The 13,021-nt window shown below is 36.7% G+C and overlaps 1 protein-coding gene across 4 annotated transcripts in view; it reads right to left on the bottom strand.

Moving 5' to 3' along the window:
* MYT1L (myelin transcription factor 1 like) overlaps positions 1–5,403 on the bottom strand; it is a 128,182-nt gene extending 122,779 nt beyond the window's left edge. For all 4 annotated transcript variants that reach the window (XM_075049870.1, XM_075049871.1, XM_075049868.1 and 1 more), the window contains exons 1-3: positions 5,349–5,403; positions 5,133–5,166; positions 4,771–4,833 (exon numbers count right to left, since the gene is read on the bottom strand). In XM_075049870.1, the coding sequence (XP_074905971.1) occupies positions 4,771–4,833; positions 5,133–5,166; positions 5,349–5,403 (152 nt within the window). The remainder of the gene's footprint in view (positions 1–4,770; positions 4,834–5,132; positions 5,167–5,348) is intronic.
* Between the last annotated feature and the right edge of the window lie 7,618 nt (positions 5,404–13,021).

Raw genomic sequence — 13,021 nt, 5'->3', positions numbered from 1 at the left:
AATCTCGTGCTTAAAAATTAAAAGATGGTCAAAACAATTCTGTCTGAATAATGTAATAGAAACAGAGACACCCTAGTAAAGCAACAAAGAACTGGTGATATCAAGAAATTTGATGGAGAATTAAAATGCAATATATTTTATAAGGTTAGGGACAATTCATACATTATAAATCCAAACATTATGTTATGATCCCTTTTCATTTCTGAGACTCGCTTCTTTTTGCAAGACATTGTATCAGTGATTAATGAAAAAAAAATCCCTTACATATGCAATATGAACTGAAGAAAAGGCATGCAAAATTCCTTGGTAGATGAAATGTTTAAGTTGGTTTATTTCATCTGAATTCTTATTTTCAGCAATTGAAATTAAATTCATGATATAGCGAGAGTTCTATCAGTATTTCCATTTTAAATCTGAAGGGTTTATCATTTGGCCTTAACAATTCATCCTTCATTGAAATTTGCTGCATATTGTTTCAGACTAAGATTGTGTTTTGCTTTAATTTCTATACAATGGCTTTATCTGCTTTCAAATATGCGCATTAAAAGAATCCTAAATTAATATACATAGTGCTCTGCTGCCAGCTTAAGATTCTTTTTAGGGCTCTTGTTACAATGTGTTTCATTCTGAAGCATGTGGTATTTGGCAAGTGATTAACCCATTACAGAATCTAAATGCTTTTGTCACGAGAAAAAAATTAAACTATGATGTTAAGAAGCTTTTAAACTAGGCCATTGCATGTAATCAGTATTTTCTAAATGGCATCTAGTTATGATTTTTATGATGTGCCTACATACCTATTTACATGGCAAACCATAGGCATCTATTTGGTATATGCTGTGTTTTAAAAAAAAAGTGCTAAATGCATAGCAACACAGTAGGGTGTAATATTTCTAAAACCATCACTCACATCTACTCAGTAAATAACACAGACCAGTTGCACTCAGTTGCTCTACAGTAACTATGTGATTTGCACCTGCAGAACTTAGACCAGAAACTGGACTTGCTCTTACATTTGTATACATAGAATGTGAATCCTGTTGTCTTTAAAGTTGATTAATGAAACTGGCAAAGTTCCTAGTAATTGCAATGAAAGAACACTCAAATCTAGGTTTTTCTTCAGACACTTAGCCGACAGACGTCCTGAAAACACAGTTCTGGGAACACTCTCCTGGTGTGGTTTGAGTAACTGCTTCACCCAGATGGATTCTTCACAGCTAAAAGTATTCAAGGAACTGGACCAAGCTTATAGTTCAAAAGTAATTCACAGCTCTGAATGTATAAAAGTACCATTCATTATTATGCTGCTATGCACAGAGGACCTGAAGAGCTACCAAGTGCATAAGATAAACAGTATCAGGAGCACGGCCCAGGGAGAGGCTCTGGTTTTCACTCCCAAGAGTTCAATTTTTTTCTTGTCTCCACCACTATCTGAATGTGTCAGTGACTTATATTTTGGTTTTGGTTTCAGATCTTTCACAATCTTTTTTTTCTTTTTATTTTTTTAAGACCTGATACTGCAAAGAAACCTGCATTTCTTTAACTGCATGATCTGGGAGTAGTTCAGTTGGCCTCAGGTGCCTGGAAATATAAACAACAGGTACTGAAGTCCTATCTCTGTAAACACTAACATCTAGGCACTGCCTCATGCTGTGCATCATAGACAGTACTAGAGGGTCTGTGATAGCTTTGGGTTTCTAGGTATTACTGAAATAGAGAAAAAAAAGAGATGAGTCTGCTCTGAAGAAGGTGGGCACACCACCTAACTTCGGGCACTTACCCTCAGTGCCCAAACTGGGATGCTAAACTTCCTTAACTTTTATGCAGTCACTGGAGAGAGGTGCTTTCACCAGGTTAATTTCAGAGATCCTAGCATCCTGCCCTAAAGTGGCCTGCAGTGAAGCCTGTGCATCTTAGCTCTCTATTAGCGTGCCCAACTAACAAGCTAAAATTAAGCACCAAATGTAAGAGCTGAGGGCAAAGTACCAACCAAGGCACTCAAGGTTTCACTTCAAACTAAGATCTGACACACAGAAAAAATCAAAAAGATGGAAATGATGCAACAAGCTGTGACCACTGTCACCCTAACTAGTACCAGTCTTGTGTTTTCACACGGCAAAAGGCCTGCCTGTTTCCCTAGCTAACCCTAACATTGCAGCTCTTTCATAATTAAAAATACAATTGGAATACAAAACATATGAGAAACCTCTCCTTTAACTTCTACCTAATATTTTATCAGCAGAACAACATTTCATCTGCTGAATTTCTCTGAAATTTTAAAAGGATCTGTTTATTTCAGTTCAAGTTTAATGTAGTATCTGAACATGGTTTTCACTGTCACATTGGCATTACAAGGATAAAATTACAATTAAAAAAAATCCCAATATTCCAGAGACTTCAAGGTGTTATAGAAGAAATAGAATTCTGGAGAGCACTGACTACATCTAGTGGAAGCAAACACATTTCATTTCTAATAATGAGCTGGTCTGGTATTGTGAATGGAAAGGTCTTAACCTCATTAAAATGCTCTGTAGGTCTAAACAGAATTGAGTTAGGCATCAGCTGAGATATGCAATTCCCTGAACACATCAAATTTTTAAGACAGTCTGATTTTCTTGGAAGAAATGTTTGAGAGTCTTTCCCACCCAAACAGCACAACAGAAAAAAAAGAAAAAGATAAATTCCTTCAGATTCTTCCAAAACCTTAAATTTACTAGGTGTTGGTTGGACTAGACAAAAAATTACTGATCTTCTAGAAAATAGGTATGTACATTGTAGACCTCACCAAAGAACTTTGTGTTTTTACAATAAATAAGACATATATTTGTTAAATATATTTTGATTAAGGGATTGGCAATCAGGGTGACAAGAAAACATAAAAACCCCACAAATTCTTCAGCCAGTACAAAAAAAAGGAATTTTTGATGTATTTCCAATTTTTATTCTTTGCGCATCTGCCCAAAATTTCATTTAATTAACAGCTCTGAGATTCAGTCTGTTCGTGTACTGACATACCAGAATCATGTCAAGAAAGCAAAATATGGAATTAACGTCTCAAAACTGCATGTAATCTTTCCAAACCTCACATCTATTCCTTCCCCTTTCCCCAAAAGGGTGATTTTATACAGACACAGATCAAAGTTAGAGCAATTCAGAAGTCAGATTTTTTTAAGCTAAAGCGTTTCTTTCTGTATGTTTCAAGACTTGTGTTTTTGAAATCTGCACACAAATCCCATGAAGTGTAAAGAAAGTATGTAGTTACAATCTTGTAACTAGAAAGGACATTATAATCATCTCATTTAACTGTTGGCTGCTCGTGAAATTTAGGAGGAAAAAGAAGGATTTGGTGCCATTCATTAATTACTGATGAGGCTTGTATTTACATTAAGAAAATGCAGAAAAGAAAACCATGGTTTGAAATAAGAAGTCACAAGTGAATTTAAGAAGAACTATTTAAGAAGAATGATTTTGGTTACTTTTCCTAAATCAGTGTTCCAATCTGACCAAATCCTTCAAATAACCACAAAAATGTTACCACTTTTATGAGTGAATAAAAAATTAGGAAAAGAAATTTGAATAGGATTATTTTATGGTTTATATTGTTTAAATGTAATTCAAAAGAATTTTAATATCAGGCATATCACTTATGGACTTGTCCCTAAACTTCATTCACTGATAAGAAAAAAAGGCACATCAGTGGCCTGAGTGGCACTGGGTGGACTGACATATCACTGTTTGGCATCTTCTTTTCCTGCTTCAAATAAATGCCTTAACCAGAAACATATAATTTCCATTTAATTCATAAAAACCATATGCCCTTATTACAAAGTAGTTATCAGATTTGGTGTGAAATACGTGTTCTTATAAACACCAGAAGTGTTTTAAAACCTGAAAAAGTCAAGAACGAAAAAAATCTTAAGTTTCAGGAGAATTTAACACTAGTTTGAACACCTCCCTTTATTCAGAAGAGAGATGGCCAAAACATCAGCCATTTTATCTCCTACAACAGGCTGCTGTATAAAATATGTCAAATGAAATGCACAGCACATTGAGAAAAATTCAGGTATTCTGGAGCTGTTAAATTTTCAAAATATTGCACACGAAATTCATGGACAAATGATTCAGGAAAGGAATGCTGTTTATACAGATGTGCAACACTTGAACATTGACATTGCAGACACAGAAATTCAAAGATTGAGCTTTAAATTAATTTGAAGCACATGTAGTATGTGTAACATATGCTACCTTGATATATTATTAACAATAAACAGTTAAAAACATTTTCTTAAAGAAGATGTCTCCACATATCATGGTTTAGAAACTGAAGTAAAGGTATTTATAACTATAATATAACATTTGAATCCTGAATTCCTGTTATCACTGATTTGTCTTAGGCTTTGACCTTTGAATCTAACCTGATCATCAAACTTAAAATGTTTAGAAGCTTGTTTTCATTCAGTTATTAAATATATTAAGTAACAGAAGTCACACTGGCACCAACATGTCGGTAGGGCCAAATTTTAATTTTCAATACATGAGCCAGAGCACTGTATGCAAAAATTGAGAGAGGATTGACAATGAAAACAAGTTTCCTCAGCAAAAATGTGAGTTAGATTTTGTGTGACATTCAGAAAGTAAAAAAAAGTCAATCTGAATGGCTTCTAGAATGTTTAATTGCTAATTTTTATCATTGTTTGGTTTAACAAGGTCATGCCAGCTAACTTGTTTACCAAATCTCTTCACTAAATTATGAAAAATTACAGATATTACCTTCTGTGCCTTGCATATTTGCCACTAACATGACCACTGCCATCACAGCCAGGCGTGGGACAGCTGCAAAAGAGAGAGGATTAATTATATAGGTGCCGGTGTGCTGCAGCAAGATTACACTAAAAGCAGGCAGTAGGTATTACAGAGATGGAGGGCAACAAAGACAGAAAGAGAAATCAAATAACTGAAGGAAAAAAAAAAGAGGGGATGCTTTTTATTAGCAAGTCTCGAGGGAATTAATTTCATCAGTGCAGCAGGGCATGAGCAAACCACCAATGAACTTGAAAGTGCATTATACCCATTAAAAGGCATGAATTTTCTAAATTGCTAATGGGGATACATTTTACACTCAGAGCACTAACCTGAACAGCTCTTGTATGGCTGGTTCCACGGGAACTGCAGAGAGATGGAAAATATATAAAAATTTATCATCTATTACAAGTACCCCTCTTCTACAGAAAATTACCAGAAAGGTTGTGTAAAAGCAAGGGTCAGAATGAATCGTGCAAAGAGATTCTGGAGGATGAAGGTCACCCTGAGCGGGGGCCTTGAGTGATTTACTGAAGCAAGAGACGTACCTCGAACACCTTTGGAGCGTGTGCGATGGCGCTTCTCTTCTGCATCCACCTCCATCTGGGAATAGATTAGCAGGCAGTCAATGTTCTTATCCTGCATGCACAGACTATCAATGCACAGACTGATACAGTCTCTCACACAATTTATTGACACTATTTTAATTCCATTTTATCCTGTAAGGGAAAGTCCACCTTACAGGGGATTTTTAGGATCTTTATGTTTATTTAAAAACAGAAAATGTGGTAATTTCTGCTTTAATCAGTCTGTTTGCATGCCCTGTTTTCATAGCAAATTGTGTGCAACTAAGTGCTGGTTCCACTTTTCGAAGGGATATTTCTGACATAAAACCCTGATTACTCTCATATATTTTGAAACAAGGCTTCAATAGATTTCTAAACGATTTAAAACTAAAGTCAAGGAGTCATACACAATAGGTTGCGTTCTAACCACTTAGTGGGAAAGAGAGGAAGGAATAATGACTGAAAAGGAGATAAAGAGTCATCATTAGAATTTCAAAGATTTCATGTTATTTAATATAGCATTATGACCTTTGCCAATGTGTTTCATTGTTTAGATATGCTTTTCAAGTTTCGGGAATGTGCTCACTTGCTACATATGGCTAAATCTTTACCTTTGTTTTATAAACAGCATGCCTATCCAATGTAGCTTTCTATGCAGTAATAAATATACAGCAATCTTAAATATTTACCGAACTGGGGCAGGGCTGCAGATTAGACCTCAGAAAGTATCATGAACACTGATCTATAGTCATTACCATAGGGCCACATGGTTTCTTCTGATCTTCCATGTACTATTGTCACCAAACTTTCAAAGGTAAACTGCATAGGCTAGCTAGAGTTTACGATTTTGTACAAGACAAGCAGATTGCACTGAACTATGTTGAGAGACTGTGTCAGGGAAAATACATGCAGTATCTGTATCATCAGCTCCTTTGGATGTGGAAGAACGGGATGGCAAGATGGATCTGCAGTGGTTCATACAGAGAAATGATATCGTAAGGGTCAGGAAGCACAGGAATTGACCATGGGGCTCTAGTTCCCCCAGAAAAAAAAATCAATCACTGGTTTATAGCAATATCCTTGGACTCATGTCTGGTAAGAATGTCACATATCTCATGCAAAAACATGGAAACAGGTCCAAGTGACTTGCAGTTAACCCTTTAATCACCTAGCTTTCTTTGGTCGGTACCTTAACACAAATGGGAAGTAACTAACAAGGAAGAAGTCAAGGGGTGCTTTCACCTCAACACATTACATCAGGAGGAAAGAGTCAGCACAACAAAATTTGTGGGTGACAGGGATTTGGTGGAAAGAAAGGGCCACTCTCACAAAGCTCTGTGCTAGTGATGTAGTTCTGCTTCATGGTAGTCATCATCTGGTTCTTGGTAGTGTGACTTATTCCAAACTAGAGGGATGATCTTCTAAAATAAACAGATATTACGAGAGCTAATACAGCACCAGCCTCTGTTAGGGGGCTTCAGTGCAGCTTTCTGATGGGGGGACTTTGCATCACTTTGAGTGGGCTTCATTTCTAAATTAAGATACCTACATATAGCTCTGTGCATACACATTAGGAGTGTAAGCTTTCATCATCATCAACCTATGGTGCTATCTGAGATACCGCAAGGTATCCATGAAGCCTTCAATTGCCAGTCCAGAAAGGTACAGAAGGATACAGGTAGGTCATCTGTTATATCTGCCAACACTGTGTAGATGTTTCAGACAATCCTCTGGCATCAGAAATGGCACCAGCTGCCTATGCATAGGCAACTGAACTCACCTCTAGATAACATAGCCACCGGAGCTTGAGGAACAATTCCTCGGATCAGCTAGTACATCTTACTTCAGGCTGGACCGAATCAGTCTCTAGGCACCTTCGCCCATACTGTCTAGTTCTCCATTGACTGTAGCACGAGACACTTGGCATGCCTGTAGATACCTACTACAGGCATCTAAAGTGAATCTTAAACTTTAACCCACCCACAGTGTCTATCCTACACCTTGGGTTCACACCCTGACTAGCTTCTCAGCTCCTAAGATTTGATACACATTTGAAGCTTTCAAGTTGCCATATCAAAGCACAAAACAGCATCTCTGGAATATAAAAATTACCCACTAGATGATGATATTCTTTTCATTTCACTAATAAGAAAACAGTACATTATGCTATTCCGTAACTCTTGCAATGTGTAAGGACTTGACAGGAGACCAGAAGTGGAGTTACTTGATCTTCAGCATAGTACGTTTTTTAAAAAGTTTGAAAAACATTATCTAGCATCATTTGTCAGCACTGAAAAATCTGCTGAAAGAACTGTTATGATCTTAACCTGAAAATGGTGCTCATTTTTATGATAGTCTGCGTAAATTTAGAAGGGGCAAACTACAAAAGAGATTTGCCTTTCTAAACCAGAACTTCAATTCAAGAATACTGTGAGTACACTTTTAGCTACACTGGCAGTCAAAGAAGAAATCACTGAGCTGGAAAAGCCCCTATAGGATCCACAGAATCCAGATCGAGAAGCAGGTCAAAGAAGTGAAAAAAGATTGTAAAAGCTGCAGGCATACAGAGTTATTTTCAGTTTTGTTGGTATCCTAAATAGCCTGCTGCTTCTCCAGAAAGGCACAGATCTACTTGCCTTTGTTTGTGACCTAGATGCCCTGTCATATATGACAACATGTGTCTTGGATGCTCTAGGACACATTAAATAATGGTAGGTGTCTATGTTTAGCCAACAGAATCTTGCTTTCACTTTATTTATATGTTCACTCACAGATTTTCAAGACTTTGCCATGTCAAACCTTCAGCCTTCATCCCTCCATGAATTCAATGTCGGATGCTGGGAGCAAGCAATTTCCTGAAATTCTCCATGAGACATACATAGGTTCTGGGGAAGTACAGTCACCTGCCAGTCTACCAGAGGAGTCCCCAGATGCACCCCTGGCATTTTTGTGGCCAGGAACAGAATTCTGCTCCTGAGGCCATTAATCTCACACAAACATGGACTTCCTCACCATTTTCACATGCAGAAAAAGGAAATGTGGACCTTAGTGACTCACAAGGAGTTCACCTCAGTAGTTCTACTTTATTCATGATCTTTACATTACAGTTCTGCAAAATACTGAGTCACCATTCCAGAGGAGAACTTGTGGACGTCAAGGACAGGCTAGGTATAGTTAGTTTTAACCTGGCATCTAAGAGGAGACACCTAAAAGATTATGTATGAAAGCAAAGAACAAGACATCAGGAGTAGGAAGAGAAGAAATTCCTGACCTGGCTACAAAGAGAAGATCTAGACATGGAAATGGAAAGTCTAAGATCTAAGAAGAAAAAGGTCTTGGTAGAAGTTACACCTGGTAAGCCATAATTAAAAATAATCAGATTATTGGATATGCCTTACTTAGGGATGATGGGCAGAGAGAGGTAGAGCTAGCAATTCTGTACCATTGTTATGTGCATTAGTGTTACCAAAGATTTAGAGAAACAAGACCCTGAATACTTATAGATCAGTGCTTTAACTAATAAATCACAAGACGGGGTACAAAAGAATGTCTGTTATATTGGAAGGTATGTTGAAGACAACCAAATAGGACATGAAAGAAGTTGAGTAGTTTCTTTAGCACTGGAAAAAAATAGAAAGGAAAAAAATCTGTGTTGTGGTGAAGGATACTTATGGGGTGGCAGATGAATGCTATAACCACAGGAGTATCCTTGAAGTTTCTAAAAATTCTATCTGATAAATTTCTCATGTAAGAAATTATTTAAGCACGTGAAGGAAATTCTATACTAAATCTCACTTTTCTGGATAAAAATTTAAAAGCACCCTGTGTGGTCACCTGCGTGCAGGCAACTAAGACTTGTTATGTCTTCATGTACAGAATCTGATCCCAATAACTAGTACACACACACACACAAATACAAGGTGCTTTAAAAGTGTCAGTATATGAAAGCTGGAAATAATCATGAGCCGAAATGAGTAGAATAAAATCTTTTAACATATAATGACTATGATTAGGAGCAGTTGAAAAATATTTCATTAAATGTTAATAAAACAAAGGTGCATAATCACATCAGAAGGATTCAGTAGTAAAAAAGAAAAAAAAATGAGAAAGGTAATAACTCCTCCTCAACAATCCAAAGCTTAAAAAACCAACTTGTATCTCATAAGGATTAATATAAATAATAAATAAATAATTCACATGCATGTATACACACATAGTGCAGTTTACTAGTAAACATAAACTATCAATAAGGAGAACCAAAAATATCCATGAAAACCAAATGCTGAATGGGAAACATGGTAATAATATGAAAATATTTAAATATATTTGGAAGAAAATAAGTTGTTTATTATTTGGAGATAATTAATAGGTAGTATTAATAAGCAACAAGAAAAGTTTTAAAAAGTAAAAAAAGCAGCTATGTGTTATTTTAAAATCAAAGTCCCAGACAACATTTACCCCCCAAAATTAACATAGCCTGATAGTTTTCTCCAAGACATTGCTGTTGATATGTAACAATCCCAGAGCTCTGGGGAAATGCTGGAGAACTGAAAAAAAGAAAGCTGAAAAAATTGTACTTGTAACTGTTTAAATTAATCTTTACTAAGTGCTGAGAGGATAGTGTGGCTCACAAAGTCAGTCTTCCTGACATTGACCCTTAGTAACATCATACAAAAGCTGATATGGGATACAAGACGATGACGAAATTAGCACCAGTCAACACTTTATCATGGAAAATCTGTAATCAAAAACACTTGAAACTGCTCTTTGATGATACTTTAAAATATGTTGATAAAGGTAGCTATGTTAGGATATCATATACTTGGACACCTTTTAAACATTTTACTTTCTCTTTCTAAACATTCAGACAATATCATAAAATCAGCATACTTATAACAGTTAACAAATATTTCTCCAGAAAAAAATATTTTGTACAAAAATTATTTTCTTTACAAAAATAATTTTAAAAATTAAAAAATCATAGAATCATAGAATGGTTTGGGTTGGAAGGGACCTTAAAGATCATCTAGTTCCAACTCCCCTGCTGTGGGCAGGGACACCTTCCACCAGACCAGGTTGCTCCAAGCCCCATCCAACCTGGCCTTGGACACTTCCAGGGATGGGGCAGCCACAACCTCTCTGGCCAACCTGTTCCAGTGCCTCACCACCCTCACAGGGAAGAACTTCTCCCTCACATCTAATCTAAATCCATCCTCTTTCAGTTTAAAGCCATTACCCCTTGTCCTATCACTACAGGCCATATTAAAAAGTCTGTTCCCATCTTTCTTATAAGCTCCCTTTAGGTACTGGAAGGCGGCTACAAGGTCTCCCTGGAGCCTTCTCTTCTCCAGGCTGAACAACCTCAACTCTCTCAGCCTGTCTTCATAGGAGAGGTGCTCCAGACCCCTGATCATCTTCGTGGCCCTCCTCTAGACTCACTCCAACAGGTCCATGTCCTTCTTATGTTGGGGGCTCCAGAGCTGAACGCAGTACTCCAAGTATTAAATATATATTTAATAAGAGCCCTCCTAATATAATCCCACAGGTATATGGTTTAGCCCTATAATATTCACCATATATATAGTCTTCGCCAGTACTCTGGAAGACTATATGGTACTGAAATATGCAGATAAAACAGAAATTAATGGAGTGGTAAACTATGTTGGAGACAGGCCAGTTACATACACTGGCCTCCATCATTTGGCAGATTTGACTCATCTGAAGAACATGCCAATTCCAAGGTCCTGTACCCATGAACAAAGAATGTGGGCCATGCTTGAAAGACCAAAGATCATAATCTGTAAGGCAATAACAGTGAAGAGGAGCTGGACAGCCAGATGAGCACGAGCAATTTCTGCACTGCTGTAGCTGAAGGGCAGAATGTGATCCATAGCTGCACAACCTTTAAGGCTGTATTAATTTTCCAGAAAACCACTGAGGTATTCAGATATGGTCACTAACTTCTAACAATAGAGGGCAAGTTTTCATCAGGACCTTATCTATTTTTCTGTTAGCTTGCCAGATACCCTGTGTGAGTCTTCAGGTTTTTAAAGTATATAAATTTAAGGCTATGAGTCTCATCATAGACTTATCTGAGACTAAGCTCCCAAAAGTTTCACAATCAATCAGCATTGCTCTCCCTGTCTCTAGATATGCTCACGTATCTACCATATGGACTTCCTCAGGGCTGCCAACTGTGAGGGATCCAGAGCTTTAGGCTCCTTTCCAGGACAAATGGCGATTTTTGCTCCCTCGTGGGGAGGTAGTTCAGCATTTTCTTCCCTTGCAGGCAGGTAGTCCTGAAAATGATCATTCTTGTTAAAATTCTCAGGGTATCTGAATTTCTTGCTAGAGGCATGGAGACTACAAGGTTCAGTCCCAAGTTCCAAAACTTCCAGCTCAGCCAACGCTTGCTTAGTGAATTATTCTGGTTGCCCTCTAGCCATGATGTACCAGAAATCTAGAAAGCCACAAATGAGCTAAGAGTCTCAGATATGGACTTCCAAAATTTTTCCTTCCCAATTTTTTCCTTACCTCGGTTTCCTCAAATCCAAAAACTGGATTCTCAAATACTCTCAGAAACTGTCCAGTGCTTACTGAGGCAGAGCATTCACTGTCTTTACTACACAAAGGTAGAAGATGATCATTTATGACCTCAAAAATCTATGGCAAGTACCGGTAAATACTAGAATTACTGCATAATTGTTTATTGCCAATCACGTATGTTGCTAAAATTATTTGAAATCTTGCTTTTCCCTAATCAGTAGTATTAGACATACTCATAATGTGACAAAAGTAAAATGTTCAGAGACAAAAATTCTGATTTCCTGAAAATGTAATGAGTTGATTATATAAAAAGGATGCTGTTTAAAATTTATCTCCTTGTGACTGTCAAGTTATTCAGTAAAGGCAGATTTTCAGCCAGCCATGATGCAAGATTCAAATTTCTACAGGTAAGATTCCTGTACTATTTTTACAGCCAAGGTTTGCACAGCATTTCTTTTTATAACTTTAAAAATGTTCCTTCTTCTGTGTGGAAGTTAAAATGAAAGGATTTAAAGAAATTTTTTTTAATCTAGTATCTCGAAGAATGAAACAAAATATGTCTAACGTATTTCCCAGTTAAAATGCTTCTATATTGTCCTAATCAAAGAAACATGACCTGGAAAATGATTAATAGTTTATGTGAGCAGTGTATCCCATACTATACTGGTACTTTGCGCAGTCTTCCCCCCAAAAATGTAAACTGATCTTCTACTGCTCTCCTCAGAAAATAACAGGCAAATCCAAATTCTAACATAACTTTTTCAGCATGTCTGTGTATTCGAAAACCAATTCATTTTATAATAATGATGTCAATTATTGCTCCTGATAATCTGAGTAAGTTTTTAGAAGCTGAATATGTTTTCTGAAATACTATTGAACTTATCTGGTAAATGAGACATTTACCAATGACTTCAGTGGGTCCCCAAATATCTCTGTGCTTTATTACATACTTTTCACTACATGAAAGTCAGTAACTATACTCTTTTAGCATACTGACCTCCACTTTCAAATAATAAAAGACAAACAAATCACAACTGGAAATGCCACTGTATAAAATAAATAAGAAAATAATAACCTAGATTTAAACTGAAAGTACAGGACATAATTTT

The sequence above is a fragment of the Buteo buteo genome, chromosome 17 (genome assembly GCF_964188355.1).
Source record: "Buteo buteo chromosome 17, bButBut1.hap1.1, whole genome shotgun sequence".
NCBI classification, from domain to species: domain Eukaryota; kingdom Metazoa; phylum Chordata; class Aves; order Accipitriformes; family Accipitridae; genus Buteo; species Buteo buteo.
This window is presented reverse-complemented; position numbering and strand designations above follow the sequence as displayed.